A 23791-nucleotide genomic window follows, 5' to 3' on the forward strand; every position below is an offset into this window, starting at 1 on the left:
GTATTAATGAAAATTTGCCCTGATCACAATCACCCTTCTTCTGGAATTGCTGGAACCCCAGCATAGTCTGCAGAACAGAAGTGAAGTCAGCTCTGCATTTTTGGGACTACAAATGCATTTCCTCCATACAAAAATGGAAGAAGAGGGGGCCCCCTCCAGTGGACCCCACTCATAAAAAGTAGAGAATCATTTCTCATACAAAAATCTAAAATCCTAGTAAGATCTGATTACTTCTTTTTTTTCTAAGCATCTCCTTTCTCCTTCCTTATCCCACCTTACACAGCTTGTCACAGAGTTCTGATTAAATCAGTTAGCAACGGATAGGGTTGCCTAGTCCAAGCAAACTCTAGACTTTCCCACACTGAGGTTTTTTCCAGCTGATAACACCAGGATGTTATTCTCTTAGACAACACAGACTTGGTTTTGGCAAAGGTCACAGAGGAGGGAGGAAACAAGGAAGCTGTCAGTGCAGCACATGGCACCCAGGCTGAGTTAAAGCCCAGCAGCCCATTGATCACTGAGAAGTCCTGGACACGGTGAATCACTCAGCTGGGCTCTACCCTGCTGCCCCAGTTCCACGGGACTGGACACTGCCGGGTTCCACCCACTGTGGTTTAATATGAAGCTCTTGGCAGCCAAGACATTTTGCCAACACTTTCATCACCACCTTTCACTAACTGGTTTGGTTAAGCTGAAAAAAGGAAAGCAAAAAAATCTTTTTATCTAGTGGTTTGCACAACATTTACAGTTTTAGCAAAAAGACATCTATAGCTGTCATATTTCAAGGATCAGATTTCTTGCTAGCTCCAAGGTATTTGGCATAGGAAAACCTTTAAGACTTTGTACATTTGAATAGCAGTTTCTCCAAAATGCAAGTTGCATTTATCATTACACTGCTTAGTGTGAGCTCTGTCCTCTTACATTTGTCACCCAGCCCAGCAGAGATACTCAGCTAGAAAGATATTGACTGCTTACTCTTAAGGGAACAGGAAATCCATAGGAAAGTAGTTTTTAGCACTACTGATTAAAAATCCACCTTCGTTCCTGGCCTTGCTGATTGAGGACCTAGTGAGGTTCTGGAAACCAGATATGCTTCAGCTGCAGCTCTGCCAAGTACCGGTACCAACAGAGAGAAATACTCTCATCTGCCAGTGGGCCTTAGCTGGATTTGGGTAAAAAGCATCTACTGGGAAACTGTTAAGAAATATATGAATATGTAAAATATTTCTTAGCAGTTCTACAGCAGGACGTGTAGACGTACACATTTAGGGCCAGATCAGCCCTATGATGGAGTTTCCATAGGGAGACTGGAACACCTGGAAGTTGCTGGACAACTTCTTGACCTTTCACATCCTCTCCTGGGGAAAAAGGCAAAGGATGTTAAACCTCCCACACCTACAAAGTTGTAAGAGATGTGCTAAGACCTCACATCATGCCCATTTCCTGAACTGGGTCTGCAGCAACTCTCCTGCGTGACAAGCACTGCTGCTGGAGCAGGAGCTAAGCTCAGTGCAGGGAAGCAGCAAAGTGACACCAGTTGCTGTTGCAGCATCCCATACAAGGTAGGGTTTTGCACACACTGATCCCTCCTCACCCATAAAAAGTTTAATTTTGCTGGAGTCCTTTATAGGAAAGAGCCCAGTATCTGCTCTTTCTGGAAGATCTAGGTATACCTTGTATACGAACTGTTACATGGCTGGGGATTCTCTTGACCCTATTTCAACAATATACTGGCCACTTCCACAAGGCTTTGGAATAAACCCATCACAGGAGAAATTAAAAAAGGAATGAAGCATTTCCAGCTACAGGGTCTGGTCACACTTGGTCACATAAAACTGTAGGAAGTGGTGCTGTGGTAGTACGACACTGACTATGAGGGAAGTTATATCCCTGTAAGGCTCTGATTCCTGGAATTATGCATTTATATCATATTCCCAGATTTCACTTTCTCTTGCTTTTGACTGATGATCAGCTGCTGCAGCAATCAGTTTAACAGATAAATACATGATTTCTAATAGTGGAAGTATTTCTGAGAAAAGAAAGTTATCTACCATCAGTCTAACTGAAGTAATGCCACTAAGACCCAGATCACAGAAATTACTTGCATTTCTTTTTATTTTCCTTTAATATTGGATTCCTGATCCTTTAATCCCATTGAACTTTAACATATAAAATGAGCAAATAATCCTTTCTTTAGACTCCATAGGTGTTCTTGTGAATTTTTATGTGGCTTTTCAGCCTTGCTGCTAAGGAAATCACAGTCTCTTGAGCAGTACGCTCCTCTTGCACACATGCAGCACATCAGTTAGCAACAATTACAACAGCATACATCAAGAGAAAATACTAAGACCAGTCTTTGAAAATACTCACATTACTGTCCTCCAAGAACTTAAGTGCTTTGGCTATGTTGTTCAAACGAAAAATGCGATGGGTTGAAGATTTGTATTCATGCATCTAAGAAAAAGAAGTGCCACACTGGTTTTAAAACTGGTGGAATCATTCACCACATCACACAAAGCTTGAAACACTACAAGCACTTAGGCAAAATAAAGCTAAGGAAATCTCTGAAAAATTATTGCCATCTTTTGTGAGCAATAAAATGCTTCAGCTATGCGATTGTAGAAAAACAGGGTTAGCAACCAGCTTTCCTGTTCTCCAGATGTTATCACTCTCTTGGACCAACCACATGGATTATTTATGTAATCACTCCCCAGCCATGTTCAGTCACAGGATCAGATTTGCCTAAAAATTCATAATAACAGATTTTCTTTTGTCTTGAATTAAATGAAATTATCCTAATTAGGAAGCATGAGCAATTTTAATAGCAGGCACAGGCAGGTGGGAGAAATGAAAGGTTTCACTTTGGCAGAAATGAAAGGTTTTGCATGCCTGTCTCCCTGCAATTCCACTTTGGCACACTGTTTTTGTCCCATGTGTGCAGAAACAGCTAACAAGAAATGCAGCCAGCTGACCTTATCCCCTTCTCTCACCTCCTCCCTGACCTCCCAGAGCACAGCCTAGGGTTTACCATGATGTATCTCCCCCTTCAATTCGTTTCAAGCCTGGCCCTCAGTGCAATCTGTGTGAACGCACATAGAGACATTGCTACTTCTGCTGCAGCTCTGCCAATGTTTTTAATTTTAAAAAATATTCTTGACTCTGAATGTGTGAGCACACATTCAGGGGGCATTCCTGCTGCAGGGTATGCAGGTGGTCAGTCACTACAGAGCATCACCAGGGGCATCTGCAGTGGTGAGACAGCTGCTCCTCTTACCCAAGTGTGATAGCCACACATGTGAGAGTTCTGATGACATGACTGATGGAAAAAGAAAACATTAAAGTCAACTGGGCATTTATATTTGCACTGGGTGTTCCATTTCTGGTATGTGGAACTTTACACAGCTCTTACAAAGAAAGGAGGAGAGAAGAAGTTTCTGATTAGAAAAAGTCTGCCCTGCTGATGTAGACCGTACTAGTAAGACTAATGAAACCTGAGCCAGGATACCAGAATGAAACTCAGACCTACAGCAGGCATCAGAAGACCTACTGAGTGTCATTATGATCCTAGACAAAATAGAAACAGAACTTAGGGATTAAAAAATGATACAGCAAATATGTGTTTTCTTGGTAATATGATTTGGGTAATCTCCAATTGGAATGTGAGAGCATTAAAGTATTAAAGCCTTAAAAACCCTCAGGGGTTGGAACGTTAACACTGATCACACACCATTTACACCTCATTGTTATAGTTCCTTGAAATCTACAGTATAGCTCAGGACACCCACCTGTAGCGTAAGGAAATTAGAACAAAGTTGCTGAAATTCTTATTATGTTATGTAAGACATGGGCCCAAATTCACCCTGTTCCTTGGATGTCCAGGTACTGATGCTTGTAACATACCGAGCTCCTAGGTATGTAGGTTTCCCCTCTCTGTACATACCAGCTTTTGACCCGACAGGACTTCCAGAAGTGCCATCAAGATTTTGCCATCTTGTATATCAATAAACAAGTCTTTCACTTTCAAAGGAGGCTTGCACTGTCAAGAAAAGAAACCAGGTAGTTTTTAAAGCACTACTTTTCTATAAAACACCATGATTTCAGAGAGATGGAAGGAGAATTTTACAAGACAAGAGTACAATTAGTGAATCACAGCCTGCTGCAAGAAAGAGCTGATTGTTCTTCACATTGGTGGCAATTCAGTCCTATGAATGTTGGAGGTAAAACCGAAATCAGAAAAGGACTAATTCCAGATTTCCCGTAACAGAATGTAACCCTAAATATTCTGCCTAAGAAATAACCACCCAGGGTTTGGGTGCTGATCCCTCAGACTAAGACATGTCCAGCAGAAGCAAGTATCACTTTGTGCAGAAATAAGACCATGGTCCAGCCAGCCACAATGTCCCTTCTCATGTGGGCTTCTGGTGGTGCCATTCTGTCTCCCAGCATTTTCTGAAGTGCTTTAGAAAGCAATTTCTTGTGTCTCTCTTTTCTCAGCAAACTCCTCCAAAGGTAACCATGTCCTTACTTCACTCTGGTATCGGTAGATGTGTGCACTTCAAGGGCCAAATCAGCTCAGCCCTTAGGGGTAGTCCCAGCAGCAGCAATTACACTCTGCTCCAGTGTCGCTCACTCACGTGTCCCTAAAGAGCCTAGTCTTTTCCTCTTTGGTTGGGCAACACACTTCTGTTCAATTCAGAACTGCTCCTGGCAAACTGGGACCACACATTTCCATTACTGGTCTTTAATCTAGCCAATGCTCCATGGAAGAAAGCAAAGTATCTTTCATTTCAAAATTAAATAACTTATCTGAAAGACTAAAACCCAAACACTTTCTATTATTTCAGTACTTAAAGCAGGAACAAGCAGAATTCAGAAATTCAGATTACTCCCAATTATCCCATGACCAGCAGAGCCAGATTCTCTCAAGAGATGATCCAAGTGAGATCACACAAAAAATTTCCTGAAGAAGTACAAGAAGACTTCTGCTGCCTCTGAATAAAAGAAGCCACTGCTTCTTTGAGGATAAAGGCAGAGGCAGAAGACACCTTTTTCAGTGAGTGTCTTCAGGGAATCACCTGTAATTAGAGACAGCTTTGGTGAAGTCAATGGTCATGGTTATGGTTATTACTCCACTTCCAGGAAAAACACTAATAAAGCAGAAGGCTTTCACCCTTTCTCCAGAAAAGCATTTTTATTTGTTGAATCAGAGAGGACAAAAAATTTGTGTGCACTCCAGAGAAAGCTGACCTGCCCACAAAGATTCTAAGACTTCAGATGCCTGGCACAGAAGAATTAACAGTACCCTACAGCCTTTTTCATGATATAATTCCTTCTGTAAATCAAAGACCTTCTTTGCAGTCACATATTTGACAACCCTTTCTGACAAGTTCCAAAACTGCAGTTAGTTTAAAGCCCTAGAGCCTGATTCACAAAGGCATCACGTAACACTGTCTTCGTTCTGAGAGGCCTTTGGGAGCAATTGCTAGTCAAAACATTTCCAACTAGCCTTATTCTGATTTTCCAGTGAGATTTGAGAGGATCTCTTTATGCCTTCAAAAACACTCACTGCAGAGTAGCAGACTTAAGCAGCTATATACGTGATGCCTTTCTTCTAAAATGCCTTTACTGTGTCTGAAATGCAATCACTTCTCAAGAACTACTAAACTGAGAGTCAGCTCAAACCTAGTCCTAATCTGTACTTTCTGAAATTTAGCCACACATACTAAAGCATTGTGAAGCTCAATCACCAGGCCGAGTTAGGGCAGTGTCTAGATCAGGAAGCTGGTCTCATTCCTTGATCCTGCACTAAGCATTGCTGCTGCCTCAGTAATATTACGATTTTTTTTTCTCTTTTCAACCTAAACAGCAAAAAAACCATTCTCTGCATGACAGACTACTCAGGAGAGGTAGTACTTATCTACTGTCAATAAGAAGAATAAATTAGGTTTAAGAGCCATATTAAGAAAAAATTACAACTTAAAGGTATGATGTCCAAACATTAGTTCTCTGATGTAAGTGGATACGTGAAGATCCCATCATATTATCCCCCATAACATGACTGACAATCTTCAGATCTGGGATGAAGACAGGTTCTGAAGAACGGTTGTCTTTAGCTATGATTCCTCAGATGTTCAAACTTCCAGTTCAGGGAAGAACACAAACATCATCACCTCAGAGCCTCAAACATATTTGATTTATGTGGGTGCATTCTATGGGAAAATTCTACCCTCATGGTAACAGGCAATGGCATTAATGATTTAAATGCACCTGAGATGCTAAATGCCAGTCAAGCATTCATTGTGCCTGGAAATCAAGTTTAATTAATCCTGAAACAGGCTTTGAGCTTCCACTCATTCTCCTTTAAACATCCCTATATGCACAGATGTCAACTTTGTTTCACTTTGTTTCCAAAGTTTAAGTACTTTTGAGGAGTTAGCTGCACGCTGTCTATGGCTGTGTCCTTGTATCCCAGTATCAAGACTGTTTGTCTGTCTTACCTTTCCCAAGTGCAGGTTTATCCATCTGGTAAAGGTCCTCTTCTGTACATTTTCACGTTCGACTAGAAATATCAGAAACAAAAAACAGCACTTAACTTTCCAGAAGAGGGAGAACTGGTAGTAAATCTCAGAAACTGTTGCACAAAAGAGTTAGAATTCATGAGAAATAGGTGAAAAAAACAAATATATTCTAAATCAGGAAATATAAGGTCCAGTTTCAGTGTTTTATTTGATTTTTTTGCCCAGACATGAGCTATACATTTGTAGATGTATTTTAAAGACAGGAGGAAGGCATTTTTTAGTTTTGCAATCTTCAGTGTTCAGCTTCTGAGAGGTGAACATTTATGTGCTGTGCACAAGTCTCCAGTGTTGTCACTCTCTGAGAAGGCAGCTTGACCCTTCTATGTCAGTTTATAGGATTATTACTCTGACACCCTCGTGCAAATTGGGCTGGCGTGGATTCCAATGCATACACAAGGAAACAGGACCAACACAACATTTTTGTCTTCATTCTTAAGAGTGGAAAAGCCTCATGAAAGCCCATCTTCCAAGTCTCCTAACTAGTGCATTTAGAATCAAAATTCCAGGCCCCCAGACTGAAGAATCATTTTATTTATATTGCAATAATAGGAGTTGTTCCTCGCCAGAAGTGCTGTGCACTGGGTGCTGTATAAACAGCTTTTTCGGCCAGCTGAAGAGTTTTTAATCCCATCTGCCATTTCCTGAACCCATTTCCATAGTGAACTATGGCAAGAGTGTAAGGAGAATCATATTACTGACCAGCTTTCATTTACCTTCTAATATAAAAAAGTAAACCATATATTTAATATAAATGAAGTAGACTGTCAAAGTAATATTTCACTTTAAAGACAATTATTCTCAAGAGGTTCTCAAGTTTCACTTGAATTAAGGAAATCTGGCAATTTATGAACAAAACCCATTAAAACTAGTTATATGCTAGTATTTCAATTTACTCATAGAGCGTATCAAATATATTTTAAAACCATTTTGTGTTTCTTCAGCCCTACAAAAACAGCTAACCTATCTACTGGGAAATCACATTCTGAAAAAGTCTGGGTTGCTTTTATTGGTCAGACTGATTATAGGCCAAGCAGTAGCTTCTGTAAATCAAATTTTAATATTGTTCTTTTTGATCATTTTAACCAAAGGGTCAGCAGCCTCTAATCATATGTGTAACTGTTTTCCTTATTTTGATGCATTGGAACAGAGCTTTTCAGCATGAAATGTATCTGTCACTGATGTCCATTCAGGCCTTTTAAGTAGTCTTACTCCATAAAACCTGATTTTTCCCAAGATTGGTTAAAAATGTCATTACCCTTTAAGTGCTTTAGAAAACATAGAAAATGCCAAACTAATTATTGCTGTTGGCTTTTCTTTTAAAATGTCTTAGAAGAATGTGCAAAGATTTGAAACAGCTCTCTACAAATGAAACTGTAAACTATATTAGAACTCCAGAGTATCTGTAAAACACCCACAGCATTTACCACCTACAAATCCCAAAGTACAATAAACTGAGAGATGTGTCACATATTTCTTGGGCTTCGCTTTCTTCAGCACCTCAGCTTCAGAACTGGGTTTCCATGCACTCACTCCCACAGCCACGGCTGAGCAGCACAAGTGCTGTGTGTCACCCAGGGTGTAACTTCAACAATCGAGCTGTTAAAATTAACCTTTGACAGTGGGTGGAGGTTAAGCCAGAATTGTTCCCAGATATACTTCTTTCTGTTCAAATACAGGTACTGGTACAAAGGGAAAGGTAGAACAGGCAGAGGAGCTAGCAGCAGGCAACAGGGCCACCTATTAAACTTGTCTGAAATGCTGAGGAATGCTTGGATGGGTACCAGTGCCAAGCTTCAGAAAAGAAAACTGAGACCTTATCAAATGGGCTGGATATACACATTTCCAATGTCAACCAAAATCAAAAAGGAAACACAGTAAGGTTCACAGAAGCAAATATAGTGTTTTCTGGTATCATCAGAGGCTTGGTTTCTTGTCATATTTTTCACCAGTCACTTTGGCAATCTTCACTTTCAGTATAAATAAGGATGCAAAAGAGAGCTGTGTTTATTTACAGATCACCCATAAAACTGAGCACACACTGCCTCCTAATTTTGCTGCAGAAATTCTGCCATGATGCAAATCAGGACTTGCACATATGCCTCAAAGGATGGGTGAGCCAAGCTGGTATTACTGCTTCGGGAAGCTCACACACCAAACATTAAAAAAAAGGCACATTCAGGAAAGCACTTGCATACAGACAGGTTTCTGAGATGAATTTGTCTCTATGGGAAACAGCTTCTTTCCAGGAAGAGTGATGACCCCAGAATGGGCACTATTTGACTCTTTAAAATTCTAAAGCAACAGTAACTGGAAGGGGAAGAGGAAAGGAGAGGAAATGTGTTTATAAAATCCCTAAGGCACGCAAACCCCTAATGCAGTCCATATGCTCGATGGCAGAATTAATGGGAAAAGTTCAGCGCAGGTATTTACTGGTGTGTGCCTTTAACTGCTACTCTGCTTTGGACCCCCCACTTTCAGTACCCCCTCTTCTCCACAATCTTTTCATTTAAGATGATTGTAGAGACTCTATAAACTTTATACAGTTTCTATAAATTAAATCAAATCTTTTTTTCTCCTTCACACCTAATATTATATAAAAGTGAAGAAAATCATTCCAGTCCAAAGTTCCTATACTTACGTACATAGTTTACTAAAACTGCACTGTATTTACTGGGCAGCTAGAGAGCAATAAGACTATTATAAAATAATAATTACACCCACCATATGGCTGGCCTGAACACAAATCCTACACTGGAAAAGACGGATGCCTGCTGTGAGGGTTGAATTGAAAGATGTCATGCTGGAAGGTAGTAAAAAGTCAGGAATTGCCTTTTTGATTCCGCTCAGCTCAGACCTTGATATAAGAGAAAAATTATAGAGACAAATTCTGACCACTCACAGAAGCTGGGTCTTCCACATTCTTCCAGTCAGCCCAGCTACATCATGCTTTCACAGGAGGGTGTAAGAGGCAGTGTTTGTATCAAAGTGCATGGGTTGGGCACTGAGAGGCATTAATGGCAATAATTTCAGGGAAAGAAGCCACTGGAGAAGGAAAAGCTGCAGGATTGTTAGGATTTGGTATACCCTGTTGTATAACCCACATAGTTCTCTGCCCCACAACTGTGTCCTAGAGGACAGCAGAATTTAGCAGGATTTGGCTCAGCCCCAGTAACAGCACCCTAGTCAGTATTCAATATTCACAAATATATACTGCTTTGTACTATCTTAGTTGCAAAGGCAACTAATTCCTCAAAGAGTAAAACTAAGCTAGTTCAAAAACCACTTGGGCAAAATTCAAGGTTAAGCTGCTAATGCACAAGGGAGTTCAGCTGCTTTCCTGTGTGGCACTATTTCCTTCCCCATCAGTCTAGAAATTCCTCCGGCATTTGCTAATGCCATTTCTCCCCCTCCCAAATCTCCTCAAAGGTCACTACTGTTTGCATCACCTGCAGGAAGCCGATCCCTAAGAGCCTCTATGTTCAACAGCAAATTGGAGATAGCAAATATTGATTTGCTTCTAAATACTATTTATTCTGTTGTTGTAGAACCAGTTATGAATAATTCTCTGAGGCACACCACCACAGGGCTGGGCACTTCAAGGAACTATGAAACATGGAAGCTGATTTGAGTAGAACTCTTGTCAGTGTGTAATTACATAGCTTCAGGAAACTGCTTGATTTGCATGTATGGATATTATTCCCAAAGCAAAGCAGGTCACTTAAATTTGCTTCCAAACCTATTAGCATTTAATCTAGGATATCATCATCAAATGACATTAAAACCCTCACAACAGGCCAAGCTGGCTTGTAGATCCACTTACAATTCACCTTCCGGACACCTTGCCAAGTTCCACTTTTATAAAAAGCACAAAATCCAGCTTCCTTCTTCTACCACATGCTCAACCTCTATAGATACACTCACTATGAACAAGAAACAAGTCTTCAAGATAGAAATGCTGGTGCTGGCCATCTAACTGTGACAGAGGATGCTTTAACCACCCTTGGTTTCAGAGGCAATAACTTGCCAAGATAATCGCCCCATATTCACTTCTTAAGTACCAGCGGCCACCACAGAACCAGTTCATAATGTGCATGGCTCTGGAGGTACACCAGCATTTGCCAAAGTCTTTGATCTGGAGAAAATGACACTTCTTATTACACAAGAAAAATATATGGGAAAATGTATGATAATTAAATACTACAGCCTAACTCCGAAGTGGAACGTGGCTCAGACACCCTAAGTCTTGGGAAATGCAAATTCCTCTCCTTCTGCCTTCCTCACCTCCAAGCCCCCATTCATAGAGTTAAGCAATCAATCAGTCTCTAATGAACACACATTGAACAATCCACTTTTGAACTCCAGGCCACTAAATAAAATGAGAGCTGGATTTTCAACTGGGCTTCATGGTGCTCCTGCACCGTGATGCAGCTTAGGTATTTCTGATTACTAGGCATCATACTAACAAATCTGAATGCTCCTTTCTCTGAAAACAGTGTTCACAAAGGAAGCCAGACTGACATCCTAAAAAATGGATTTTACCTAAAATTGCTCATTTGAGATGATGATAGATGCAAGTAATTGCCTACGGGCAAATAAAGACCACGCCATTAGTTAGAGCACGTGGTCAGGCACTAGATCCAGGATGTTGACGATAGATACCAGATACTGACAACCCCAAGGAAGTACGGATCCTCGTCTGGGAGACCTTCTAACATTCAAATACAATATGTGGGACAAAGTCCAGGTGCATGGCCCAAGGACAGAGCACATGCAAGCAACGCATCTGACGTGGAGAGGATGGTTAAAGGTGTACTGTAACAAAAGTAAAAGGGGGGTGAGCAAGGGAGACTGGGTGTGGGGGTAGCAACTGACAGCAAAAGAACCAGAGAGTTTAAGATGAAATGTGTAAAGCAGGGTAGGGAAAAGTGCAATTAAATGTTGCACTTTTGATTCATCTCCACACAGAGTTATATTAAACACATTGAACTATGAATGCTCAGAGACATAATTTCTATTATATGTTTTCACAAGAGGATGAAAAAGTAGCTCACACCATTCCTCTTCTGTATATCATGCAGTCCAGCAACACTGCTCTGTGAGCACTCAGTACTTTCACATAAAAATCTCCATATTTGTCAGGGTGTGAATTTTAAAGGCATAATCAAAATATAAGGAATAACTTTAGCCAAACTGCCCACAAAATTAATTTTATAAGCTTATGAATTCCTGTGAATTCTATATTTTCCTTGTGCGTAAGAAACCCCCAAACAGCTTAGAAGATTAATATAAATTTTCTGTTTGATCTATACAGGGGTTGAAGGCTCTGTTGTGTACCATATGCCAATTTGATGTAATCTGGAGCACATGAAATATTAAATCTTAAAACCCTGGTTTTCTAAAGGAAACATTAACTACACTATATAACATGAGTCCGATCTCAAGTTACCTCTTATGAACAGGGCCTCTAAGCCCTCCAGATGAAGTTGTTAAGTTAATTGTTTGTTGAAACTGACCCATTTATTAGGGTCCTTATTAAATTTCTATGGCAGGTGTTGAAAGCTTGAGGCTTTTTCATTCCATCAAAGTTGCAGAGTCCAAGTCTTACTGGTTCAAAATTCTTTAAAACTCAGGTAGGTGCTGTAGAGCATAAACATTGTAAGATCTCAAGCATTACATTTTCATTAGCTGCAGCTAAACAGGTTCCTTTTGGACTTCAGTGTCTGGTTATAGCAAAATATTTACTGCTGCAATTGGTATATTAAGATTACATACACCAGACAAATATTACAGGATGAATATGAGATTTCTAAGAAACTCTTAGTACTTCAATCCTCATAATGTCTGAGACAGATGTTTCTCTTACCAAAGAATTAGATGAATTTACTTGTAAATTCTATTTGGCTTTGGAAGAGAAATTCTACATAAAATATTACTATTAAAGCTGATCAAAATAGCTTCCAATAAGAGGATTTATATTTTCCCTTGAAAACTAATTTAGTAGTAGCAGATGGTAAAGATTCCCCTCCATGTACCCTTCAATTACAAAGCAAACATCTTTGTTCGCATGACTCTCTATATACATGGGAAATGTTATTGAACAGAATAGCAAAATTTCTCATTTACATACCAGGAATGTCATGAAACAAAATCTGACGAGGTTAAAAAAGAGAAATACAGTTCTGTTCTGAACACTGAATGAAACAGACATCAGTATTTACTGTGAAAATTGCTGGACCCAAATAAAGTATTAATTAGGTTAAATTCAATGGGTTTGAAATTGATCTGAAAAGTGACATAAGTGTTGACGCAGCAAGGGATCAACAAGCTGTGCAGAGCACCTCTTGTGGTTTATTACACACTGCTCAAGGACCATAATACCTCCCCTTCTGTGCACGAAAAGAAACAGGACTTGCTGTTACCAGCAATTGCCATTAGGAGAAATGCAACAACAACCAATAATGTCGCGGTTCGAGAGTTGTTCCTCGCCCAGAGTTCATGATGTTCCAGTGATGTTTGCTGCACTAATACTGGCTTCTCCAAATGGTTCACCTCCTGGGACTGCTGAAGTTTCTTGAAGGGATTGAGGTCTCCCATCTCTGCAGTGGGTAAAATAACCCAGCCCTGTCATTGCTGGCATTTTGAACTCTGCTTTAAAGCACAATGCTTAACTTCAATTTCAACCTCTTGCACCTTTTCTACCTACTTGAGTATATCCGGTCAGATTCTCTACACTTGCTCAAAAATAAAACCAGGAGCACCCTTCTGAAACTAACAAAATCATTTTGCCACTCTCAGCCAGGTACCAGTTAGGCCTATCTTCTTATCAGAGAAATGGCTCTTGAATAAAGTTCACATTGACATGGTTTTACTAGCACAGACCTTTCCCTCCTACATGGAGAAGTAGATCCCACAGCCAGTATTTATGTATCACTTCTAAGTGATCCATGGCAAGATCTCCATTCTCATCCTGTGGCATCTAAAATGAAAAATACATCATTCTCCAGAAACCATCCTACATCCAGAAGTAAGGGCTAGTCACAGAGTCCAGTCCATCTTCACTTCACATTTACCTTTATCTGTTATAGAAAGCTTAAACTGTGAAGCATTCCTTATTCTTCATATTTTTTTCCTTTCTAGAGAGGAAAAAAATCCTTTTGGCTGGTTAACTTTGTTGAGACATCAAAATCTGAAATGCAGTAAGATATTCTGCTATACATCAGATTTGACAACAGTGCTAAAGCCTGAATAATTTGAGATGAGCAAAGAAGCCAAACCAAACCCACATTATATGTCAGGGTTATTTCTTGACATTCAGAATCAGATGAGAACTAGCACGTGCCCAGAGTCCCACTGTTTCCTATATTTGTCAGTTAATGCTAACAGGTTGGTGTTTAACTGTATTTTTATGCATTTGAAACCATTGTAATTAAATGTGCAAAAAGAATGAAGAAAACGCAGGTGAAGGGGACTGGCAACATGTCCACTTTCCACTGAAGAATCTCAGGCAGTTTCCTGAGCTTCTTTAGACAAATTAGTCCTTAACATAAAATTTGAACTCTCACTATTATTCACCAGGATCTTTAAAGCACCACAGGATGGTACAGAAAGGCTGAGAAGACAACTGCTAGAGGCATATAATCTTCTTTGGAATTTACCTGTGGGAAACTTAAAAGACAGTAGTTTCATTTTCTAAAACCGGGTAAGGAAAGGCAACCACAAATGTGTCACAGAACTACCTTGCAAAAGCCCTGAAATCAAAGAATTGCTTGTTGGGGTGCCAGTGGCTTCTGGATTTCTCTTTTCTGCTTCCCCCACTGTCCTCAAACAACTCAAGATTACCCAGCCAATACATTATCTAAACTAGGGAATGCTTACAAAGCCTTCTGGACACCACAGCACTAGAAGAGGTTCAGAACTAAAATTTAATTGTATGTGTGCAGTACTGAAAGAGCAGTAATAAAAGCTAGAAAGGGTAACCCAGTGCAGGGACCACCAAAACCTACTGGTGTGCTCAAGGAATGGAGTGGCCTCAGATGAGTATGCAGAATCCAGAGCCACACTCCCTTCTGCCTCTCTGCCACTTATTCATCCTTTCAATGTCCTTTATCAAAAGCAGTAAGCAGCACAGAAAAATTAGAGTGAGGAGCACGGTATTCAGGTGAATATTAGAAACATGCATTAGATACATGAAACTCTTAAGAGGAAAAGATTGAAGAGATTTACAGAGATTAATATTAACTAGAGAAAAATCCTCTGGCTTTGGAGGAATAAGCAGATGCTTTGTTCATTGTGGGCCAGACACATGATCTGAAGTAGAGGGTACAAAACTTTTTTGGAGGGACAGACAGGAACACAAAAACCAAAAACAATGTAAGAGGAGGGAGCTACACTTTATAAGGTGCTGTACTGCAGTGCAAGGCAACCACCATTCAAAACTGGGTGAAGGCAGACTGTAGGCTGCCAAAGTTAGATTAAAATGGATAAAAAGCTGAACCACGGTAGAAATCCTTTTTAAGATACATTTTAAAAAATGCAAGAGCCTAGCAGCAACCAGTGCATACTCCTGAGGAGTTGCCATTTGACTTAAATGACCTGTTGGGAGATATTCTAGGAGGCTTCAAGAGAGCTACTCCTGCTTTTCTAGAAAGGGTGGCTGCCACAGAAGTTACGGACAGACTAAGGGTGGCAAAATTCTGAGTGTTGAGCAAGTCAATCACGCAGTCTCCCTCACAAGCCCACAAGCCTGGCCCCTCTGGCACCAACGCAGGCTTTGTGGGCAGCACAGCAGAAAGTCTGGTCCCCTCTGCACCCCGGAGAGCACTGCTTTAGGTGGCACAGGGAATTGTGAGCTGCAGCTCCTGGGTATTATTCTGAGTGCTGCTATCCAGCTACCAAAAGTGAGCAGAGAAATTATTTTTCTGAAATCAGTAGCAGTCTTTCCTCTGCTCCAGCAGGCTCTAAGACCAGGTTTTAATGTATGAACATAGTTCAGAAATAGTACTGGCACAGCTTACCAATTATTCAAAACTAGAAGGTATCAGACAGAATCTTGCACTGGCTTTGGATTAAGGCCTGCAGTAACATTCAGAATCCCAGCTTTTCCTCAGTCTCCCAGAATGTGGAAATGCAGCCCTCAAGTGACTGAGTAATGCTCTTGATGGAACTCCACATTTTTAGCTATATGCCTGAAGGCAGGTTTGAACAAATCTACCAGGATGAAAACCCAAGGAAGAGCAGTGTGTGCACGAGCTCTCTTGTTCTGAGGATCCAGCAGTAAAATAGTACCATTTTATGCTATTAAACCAATGTCATCAAAAGCCACAGCACAGTGAGCTGTAGACACTTCATGCATCTTCAACACTGACACTGACATGCCTCCTCACTTTTCTATTAAATAGTTCACCTGTAGCTTCCAGGACAGCCACCAGCTCTCTACCTTGGTATTTTTTGCAAGTGTTTTCCAAATTTCAAATGAGAACATGGCAGGAACCATGAAAATTCACACTCTGTCCTTCACAGCTGACATGGAACATCCACTCAGAAGGAAAGGCAAACATAAAAGAATTTGTATTTAAGTGCCAAGCAAATATTTGTGTTGTTTACAGACATTTCCAAAGACAAAATTTACCAGAGAGACATTCCCCATGTACAGTATTACCCACAGCAAGACAACCTTCTTTCAAGCAAAAACCCTGTTATTTCCCTGTTAGAGAAATAACTATGCTTTGTGTTTGCACTGTACCTTCAACCTCATCAGCTCTGTCATCCTCCTTATCATACTTTTCCATCCTTGGGGACAAGACATAGCAGTGTCTTCTGTTACAAAGAAGGAAATGGGGGCAGCAAGAACTTCAGGGACCAATTATCACGCAAGCAACAAGCCCTTCCTTTAATACAATCTGCAGTGCCCATATGGCATCATCACATCTTTCCAAAAGCCAAGTTCAAAATTTCAAAAAAAAAAAAAAGCTCATAAACATGTATTTTGTTGCTTTGAACTGTGTCCAGCATGCATAACAATCCCTCCTGAGATGCGTGTAAGAGATACACTTCAAAACAGGACATAATTTATTTGCTGTATTAGCTCGTACTCAGAAGTTAATCTGATATTCCAGAGAAACGCGAACCTTCCAATATATGTCATAGTCCTTAGCAAGAGGAATAAAGGTATTTTGGCATGAGAGGGAGGGCCAGCACAAGGGAGGGTGTCAAGCCACATTTTGGCAGCAGAGCTGGCCTGTACAGCTCTGTACAGCAGCTTTGGCCCAAGAGCACTTACATTTACAAACAATATCGCATGAGCTCAGTCTTGCTCCCCACACAGCACTGCCTTGCACCTCTCACCCCAAGCCCTAACAACAGGATTCTGGTTAGTGCATGTTCCTCCTGGTTTTTTAATCAATTTGCCATATCAAATCAGGAATGTTGCGCAATGGGAGTAACGCAGAGCATGAGGGCTGACAGCATTCCTGCTGCTGTAGGAGTGCTCTAATCAGTCAGCTTCTGTTCTGCCTCTTTTTCCTCTCTCTGACAGGCACAATTTCAGCCCAGAGGAAGGTTGGTATGTGTAGGATATGGTTAATAGGTGATACCTCCACCTTCTTTAGGCCTTCAGCTGCCTTTAGAGCTGGAACATGCATGCTCTCCAACAGGAAAAAATCAGTACCTTGGCCTCCATTTTTCTACAACCATAGAAAATGAGATGGATGGATGGATGGATGGATGGATGGATGGATGGATGGATGGATGGACGAAAGAGGACACCACTGCTGTCAGGATTACTCACTCCAGTTCCTTATGGCAATCCATAAGGAGCTGGACAATCCAGTAAAACAGGAAAGGACAGCAAAAGCATAAGGAAGGCTGCGCTGCACACAGACCCTGATGCCTGAACACCTTGTCCCCAACACTGAGATCAGGTGAGCTCATACAAACACAGCCACTGGCACTGTGGGTGAAGGGGATGACAAAATCTCCCCGCTCAGGCCCTGTCTATGCTCAGACCTAGAGATTTCAAAGCTGTTTTAAGACTGTTTGTATTTGACTTGTACAAGATTCTTTTATAAGAAGCCCAGGTATCTCACAGAGCTATGTTAGAGCCAGGACAGAGACATTCTACCTTTGCATGGTGCTTTCAGCTGAGAAGCTTTTGCAAATGGTCATGGTCCAGTGCAGCAATCAGTGCCTTGCCCAGCTCATGCCATCCAGCAACTGCTTAGTTTCGAGAGCCGGGTTTTCAGCTGAGAAGCTTAACTCTTGTGAGGAATTTCTACTCTTTACAGCTGTATGAAATGACTTAAAACAAATTAAACATTTCAGAAATATAAGATACGACTCATGGATTTTGAGAGCCAGAGTTCACATATCCCCATTGTGTGTCATTTTGAGATCATGGAAAGACATTATTAAGTATTCCAAGGACTCTGGCAGGCTTGAAGTGTGCATGGCAATGCACATCAAAGCACTATCAAAGCACTTGCAGCATCCATAGTACAAGCAAAGCCAGACCAGAGAATTGAGTAATCATGACTAAAACATGATCATACAGTCAGCTCCCCTCAGGATCAGAAACACAATGAAATCTTCATAGAGAAAAAAAATAAATAAATCAGGACTGCAACAACCTGATTGCAGCCTCTTGCATGGCAACAGGGAAACACCAGGTCTTTAAGCAAAAGATGCTACTTTGAAACTGAGGTATTATTAAAAAATATAAAATTACTCTCAATGCAAAACAGCATTTGGACTCTGCTACAAAATATTGCTAAGAAGGTCATGGACACCAGAGTACGACCTATATCAAAAAACCCTCTGTAAAGTATGTCAAGGAGAAGGCTCAGAATCTTAAATGCCTGTGGGAATTCCTTTAAGGCCCTAGGTAAATTTTCATGCTCTGTGCTTCTCATCTGTAACAGTGCAATCATTCACACTTTGAAACCAACTTGAAATTGAACCCACAAACACTAACTGCAAAGTGAAGCCTTAATGTTTAGAAAATAAGGAATTCATAAGATGACTTTCATGATTCATCTATCCAACAATACCAAAACTGCTGATCAGTAACATCATTTGCACAGCCAAGGAAGGAATGCCAACACGACTTGATACAAAAGTGCGCCGCTCTTGTGCTTGCTTTACTTGCACCTGAATATTGGCACTGGTGCAGTGAAGTGTTATAGACAGAAACACCTTTTACCTACTAACCCTGGAAGTTACTGATACTGGAGGTAACAGAGGAGAAAATGTTACAACTAAGCTTCATCAGCAGGCCATTCTTCCTTTGCTCACCAATACGACATTCATAAGAAAGTCACCAGAAGAGTCAGGATAGGAATTTTGTTTTAGTGTAACTTCACAGAGACTTTTAATGGTTACTCTTTAGTTTATTTTTTCCATTAATAATTATGACTGCAATTTAGCTGTATAAATGGCTTTGAAAATATACCTTCTCCATTTCAATTTATTTCTACAGCTGCAGAATTACATTGTTTAACTTTTCTTTCTTAAGTAGATTTCCTTTGGCTTTGACTCCCATTTAATAAAGTGACGAGTTTACTGAAAACAGCCTTTGCAGTTTCAGTGGATTAATAGGGTAAAGCCTAACTTGATTGAAAAATAACTTTGCTCCATGTTGCTTTACTGCCAGTCAGCTCACACTATTGCCTACAGCTGCGTCTGGCTGACAGACCAGTAATTTCACTTTTTGTTTGTTTTCAAATGGTCAGCAACAGCAGCACCAAAAACATGAACACTACATGTTTTGTGGTGTGTGCAGAGTAGGTGGGAATCCTCTAAGTGGAGACACATTGTCAGAAGAGGGCTTTGCTGCTCTGCTGGAGATCAGCAGCTGATAAAAGCAAAGAAAGCATGTATGGACCAAAGACAGCAATATAATTACTTACAATTCCATGCCAGATGAAACACGTGGGTGGCAATTAAGTACAAAAAGCTTGTCAGAAATCCCTAAGCACATAATTTAATCAGGATTTGATGCTATGACACCACAACATGCTGCACACCTCCTTAAGGTCTGCAGAGCCTTCACTCCCCACTCATTTCACTGCATCCTGCAGCATTCTGGACACAGCTGTGCCCCACAAAGGCTCTTCTTGGCAGCACCCACAGCCCAAGACAGGCATCAGGATTTAGCTTTTGTCTTCTAAAACAAACAGATTTAATCTGTGGATCATTTCATTTTAAATAAAATAATAAATAACAGTTCCTCTGCTCTTTCAACATCGAAAAGGTTTAATTTTTTAGCTTTTTTTGGTAGGATGGTCACATTAAACCTCACATGTATAAGAAAGACACTTTGACATTAACAGATGAGAAGAATGGACCATGGGTCATTCAAATTCCAAGGACAAATCTTGTCTGCCTCTCCTACCTTGGCCAGAAAATTGAAATTGGAGATAACTGGTGACTTTTACAAATTCCAGTATTGGCTTATATGTCTCTGCTGAAAAAACAATAATCAATTGATTTACTTCTATGACCACTAAATGTAAGATTTTAAAGCTTATTTATATAAATCCTTCCACTTAGACACTTTCAGACAACTCTCTCCATCAAAAAAAGAAAAAAATTAAAAAGATATAATCAGGTATAGAAGTACAATTATATAGCAAAGGACATATCTTTGTCACAGACAATATGAAGGGAAATAAAAACTTTGAGTTTATGAACAGATTAAAATATACAAAATAATGACAAAAAGTACTTAGAAAGTTCATAGTATTTACAATTTCAACAGAGATCTCCTTGCATAAAGAACATAAACTTTTTGTTTTGCCAAGTGAGATACAGCAGTCTTCTAGAGAACTTTGCTAGTAAGGAAGCTGCCAAGGGGTTAAGAGATGAAATCATCTGGTTTCAGAAGAAATTGCCAGGCAAAGGAAAAACTTTCTGCTGGTATAAACTGACCCTTTTCCTCTGGATTTTTAGACACTTATAAAATTGATCCATGCAATTTCAGGGTGAACCATAAGAAATTATCACTATACCAATTTTACAAACAAGTTACATTTGATTGATTTGTCTGATGTCATACAAGAAGCCAAGTTACATCTCAAGCCTTGCTCTTTTAAATCACACTTTGCATGGTATGCAAGGATATGCTTAGAAAGCAATGATTTGATTTGAGTTGCTATGCAAGAGATAGATCTTTGAAATGCAGCTTGTGTGGGCCCTTTTCTTAATGAAATCCACTGAGATACTGAACTCCACAGTTAAAATAGGTTTTACCATACAGGTTTGAAGCGAATGAATTTGGAGCAGAATGTACTTGCTATAAAAAGTAAGGGGAAAAAAAAGTCTTCAAACTTAACATTTGTCCCAAGAGTCACATAAAATTTCATATCTCAGGGTTGTCTTCCAGGGAAACTAATGTTTCCCTGGAAACATGTTTCTAAATACAGTTGCTCCACTCATATCTTGTACTAACAGTTTGTTCTTCAAGTACAGAGATGGGCTAATCAATGCTGAGTTAGTATCCCTCAAACTTGCCCACTAGTCAAATCCCACAATTTCTCAGGATCCACCTACTTTTAATAACATAACAACATTACGTAACAAACCTAACCTATGGTGCAAGTTACTTCCAAAAGTCAATGCATGCAAGTCCTCATCTCATACTTTAGCAGTAGCCCTAAAACGTTTTTAACCTCTGGCATAAAAATAGAGATGCACAGTTAATTGCTCCTCAAGCCTGAGACAGCTGGTGCTCAGCCAGGTACCAGAGGCATTCCAGGAAAGGGACTGTATCCTGACTTCTTATCATGCCTGGCACACTGGAGCACCAAACATTTCTAGAAGCAAGATCCAGAGATGTACCAGTTAAGCCAGGATGAATTACACATTTCGAGCGGAGGAAATTCTTGAAGTCACCATGGTGTGTAGTTTCAGGAGGAGGAAATCTGTGAAGTCACCATGGAGTGTGGCTTCCCTCCTTACCCAGGCCCAAATGTAAGCATTAGTCTGTTTCCTCGTGGATAAAGCATAAATGCTGGTGAATATTTCACTTTGAGTGCAAGAAGAAGGAGCTGCATTTTCCAGCACTCCTTCTGGTTACCCTGCATTGAACTTCTTGCCAATATCCACCTACAACTAGTGCTGGTCCTGGCATGTTTCCTAACAAGATCTCCAAGCTACAGTGGGTTTGGCAGTGTAATTGCTGTCTTGTGTCTCTGCCTAGGAAGAGCTGGCTCTGAAAAAGTCGATGGGTGATACCAGCATTTGCCCTGTCATCTTTATGCTTTACCAGAACAGAGGTGCTGGAACATGTCACGCTAATCTCTTGTGACTACTTACCTGGCAGATGGATATTTTTGGGGACAAACAATTCTTTTATCTTTTGATACAAGAGTGGTGGCAAGAGTAAGATTATTTGATCTGAAGAAACAAAGACTTAGGATTTGACAGATTATTTTTTTCTCTTTGCGTGAAGTGTCTCATGAGTGGCACTGAGAGACTAATTTGCTGTCTTCCCTAGCAAAAGAACTAAGGAACATCAAATGAAAACACCAGGGCACAAGTTTAAAACCAAAACTAAGGGAATTGTCTCTTGACACAGTTGCACTATGTCAAGAGCCTTTCACTCACTTTTACTGGTAAAAACTAACACACCTTGTTAAAGCCAACTGTTTTAACAAATTATTAATTTAAAATGTACTAATCTATATATATAAAACAGCTGGCCTTGCTAAACTAGATATCTGTTAATAAAACAGCCATGAAAAATTTCTGCAGCATATGTCTTTAGATAGACAGAGCCCAGGGTGGGAGACAAGTATTGTCATCCCAAGCTGGACACACAGAAAAACCCCTACAGTAAGCATAAGAACCAAAGTAAATAAATAGGTCTCCTGTCACACCCTGAAGGTTGCCACCTCCCAGTGCTTGCCAAGGAAAGCACATTCCAGATATGGGGCCCTTCCTGACTGCCACAATTACTCCCAGAAACAGGTCTAATCCATCAGTCTCTAGATCTCTATGGGAAATCAAAAGCCAGAGAAAAAAGTCAGGAAAGTAACACAAAATTATTCTCAGGTCACCACAGAGAATATTTTTAAAACAAAAACAGTCTGCTCAATGTGGACTAGAAGCAAAGAGCAGTTACTTGCTCTTACCCTCATAGTGAGCACTATTTCACTGATGCCAACATTCTCCAGAGATTTATTTCTCCATCCCCTTGCAGATCGGTTTATCTTAGCATGACCCCTAACTCTTGGAGATCAGAAAATGACATTTCTGCCTGCTTTGCCTAGGGCTGTCCCTGCTTTCCCTTGGGCTGACTAGGTTGTATGAACACCCGTCTTCTTTCCCACCCTTAATCAGGAGAGCTTTTTGTAGTTAAGCAGGTTTGCTGAGCACTTAGGGATACAGAAAATGCTACTATTAAGGGTTTTCCTAACAATGCAACTGCTTGACAGACAAGCTCACCATTGTATTTACTTGCTTTAAAAAGGAAACACTACAATATCAACTGAGTGTTTCTAAAGAAACCTGCTGCTTTCAGGCACGTCAGCATCTACTGTCCAGTGTTCTTGCCTTTGGCCTGTAAGAGCAACCTGGCAGTTTTGGAATAAGCTCTGGTCAGAGAAGTTGTCAGTCAGAGACAAAAACAAACAATTTTAAGCAATGAATTTTTTAAATTCTGTGGGTGTGGTGATATAGAGAATGCACCTTCAATTCAAAGCATCTCATTGCTGCCTCTGTTCTTTTCTGAGACGGAAAAAATAGAGGTTTCTTAACTGGCATTTTTTTCAGGAATTGCACCTGGAGCAAAAGAGAATACCACAGTTATCATAAAGGACTCTGTGTTCTTACTGAGGAAGCAGCTCAGTCCCCAGGCACTGCGACTGCTCATGACCTATGCACATGGTGCATATCCAAGCACTTTTCCCACAAAGTCACCTGTGCTGCACCCTCAAGGACACATTCCCTTCAGTCTACCTGCCACCCCTTGCAGTTCCTGGGCAGGAACTTCTCACACTGCAGTCCTTAAACCTCAAATGTTCTGTACTGGTCTAGCCACACTCATCAGCAATTTCTTATGGCTTGGAGACTTTGTATTCACTTCAGACGTAAGAGGTGAGAAGATAGAATTGTTTTGCGTTAAGGAATGCTATGAGCAAGCCAATTTTGGAGAAGACCTTGCTTTCAAAAGTTTATAGTTTCCCAAGCTGCAGCATGGATCAATGAGAAGCTGATGG

General features: G+C 40.4%; 1 protein-coding gene across 1 annotated transcript in view; it reads right to left on the minus strand.

The window, feature by feature from the left end:
* CLMN (calmin) overlaps window positions 1-23791 on the minus strand; it is a 72401-nt gene that overhangs the window by 16687 nt on the left and 31923 nt on the right. The window contains exons 2-4 of the mRNA XM_058853627.1: window positions 6498-6559; window positions 3941-4036; window positions 2371-2454 (exon numbers count right to left, since the gene is read on the minus strand). Of these exons, the coding sequence (XP_058709610.1) occupies window positions 2371-2454; window positions 3941-4036; window positions 6498-6559 (242 nt within the window). The remainder of the gene's footprint in view (window positions 1-2370; window positions 2455-3940; window positions 4037-6497; window positions 6560-23791) is intronic.

This window comes from Poecile atricapillus, chromosome 1 (genome assembly GCF_030490865.1).
Source record: "Poecile atricapillus isolate bPoeAtr1 chromosome 1, bPoeAtr1.hap1, whole genome shotgun sequence".
Taxonomy (NCBI): Eukaryota; Metazoa; Chordata; class Aves; order Passeriformes; family Paridae; genus Poecile; species Poecile atricapillus.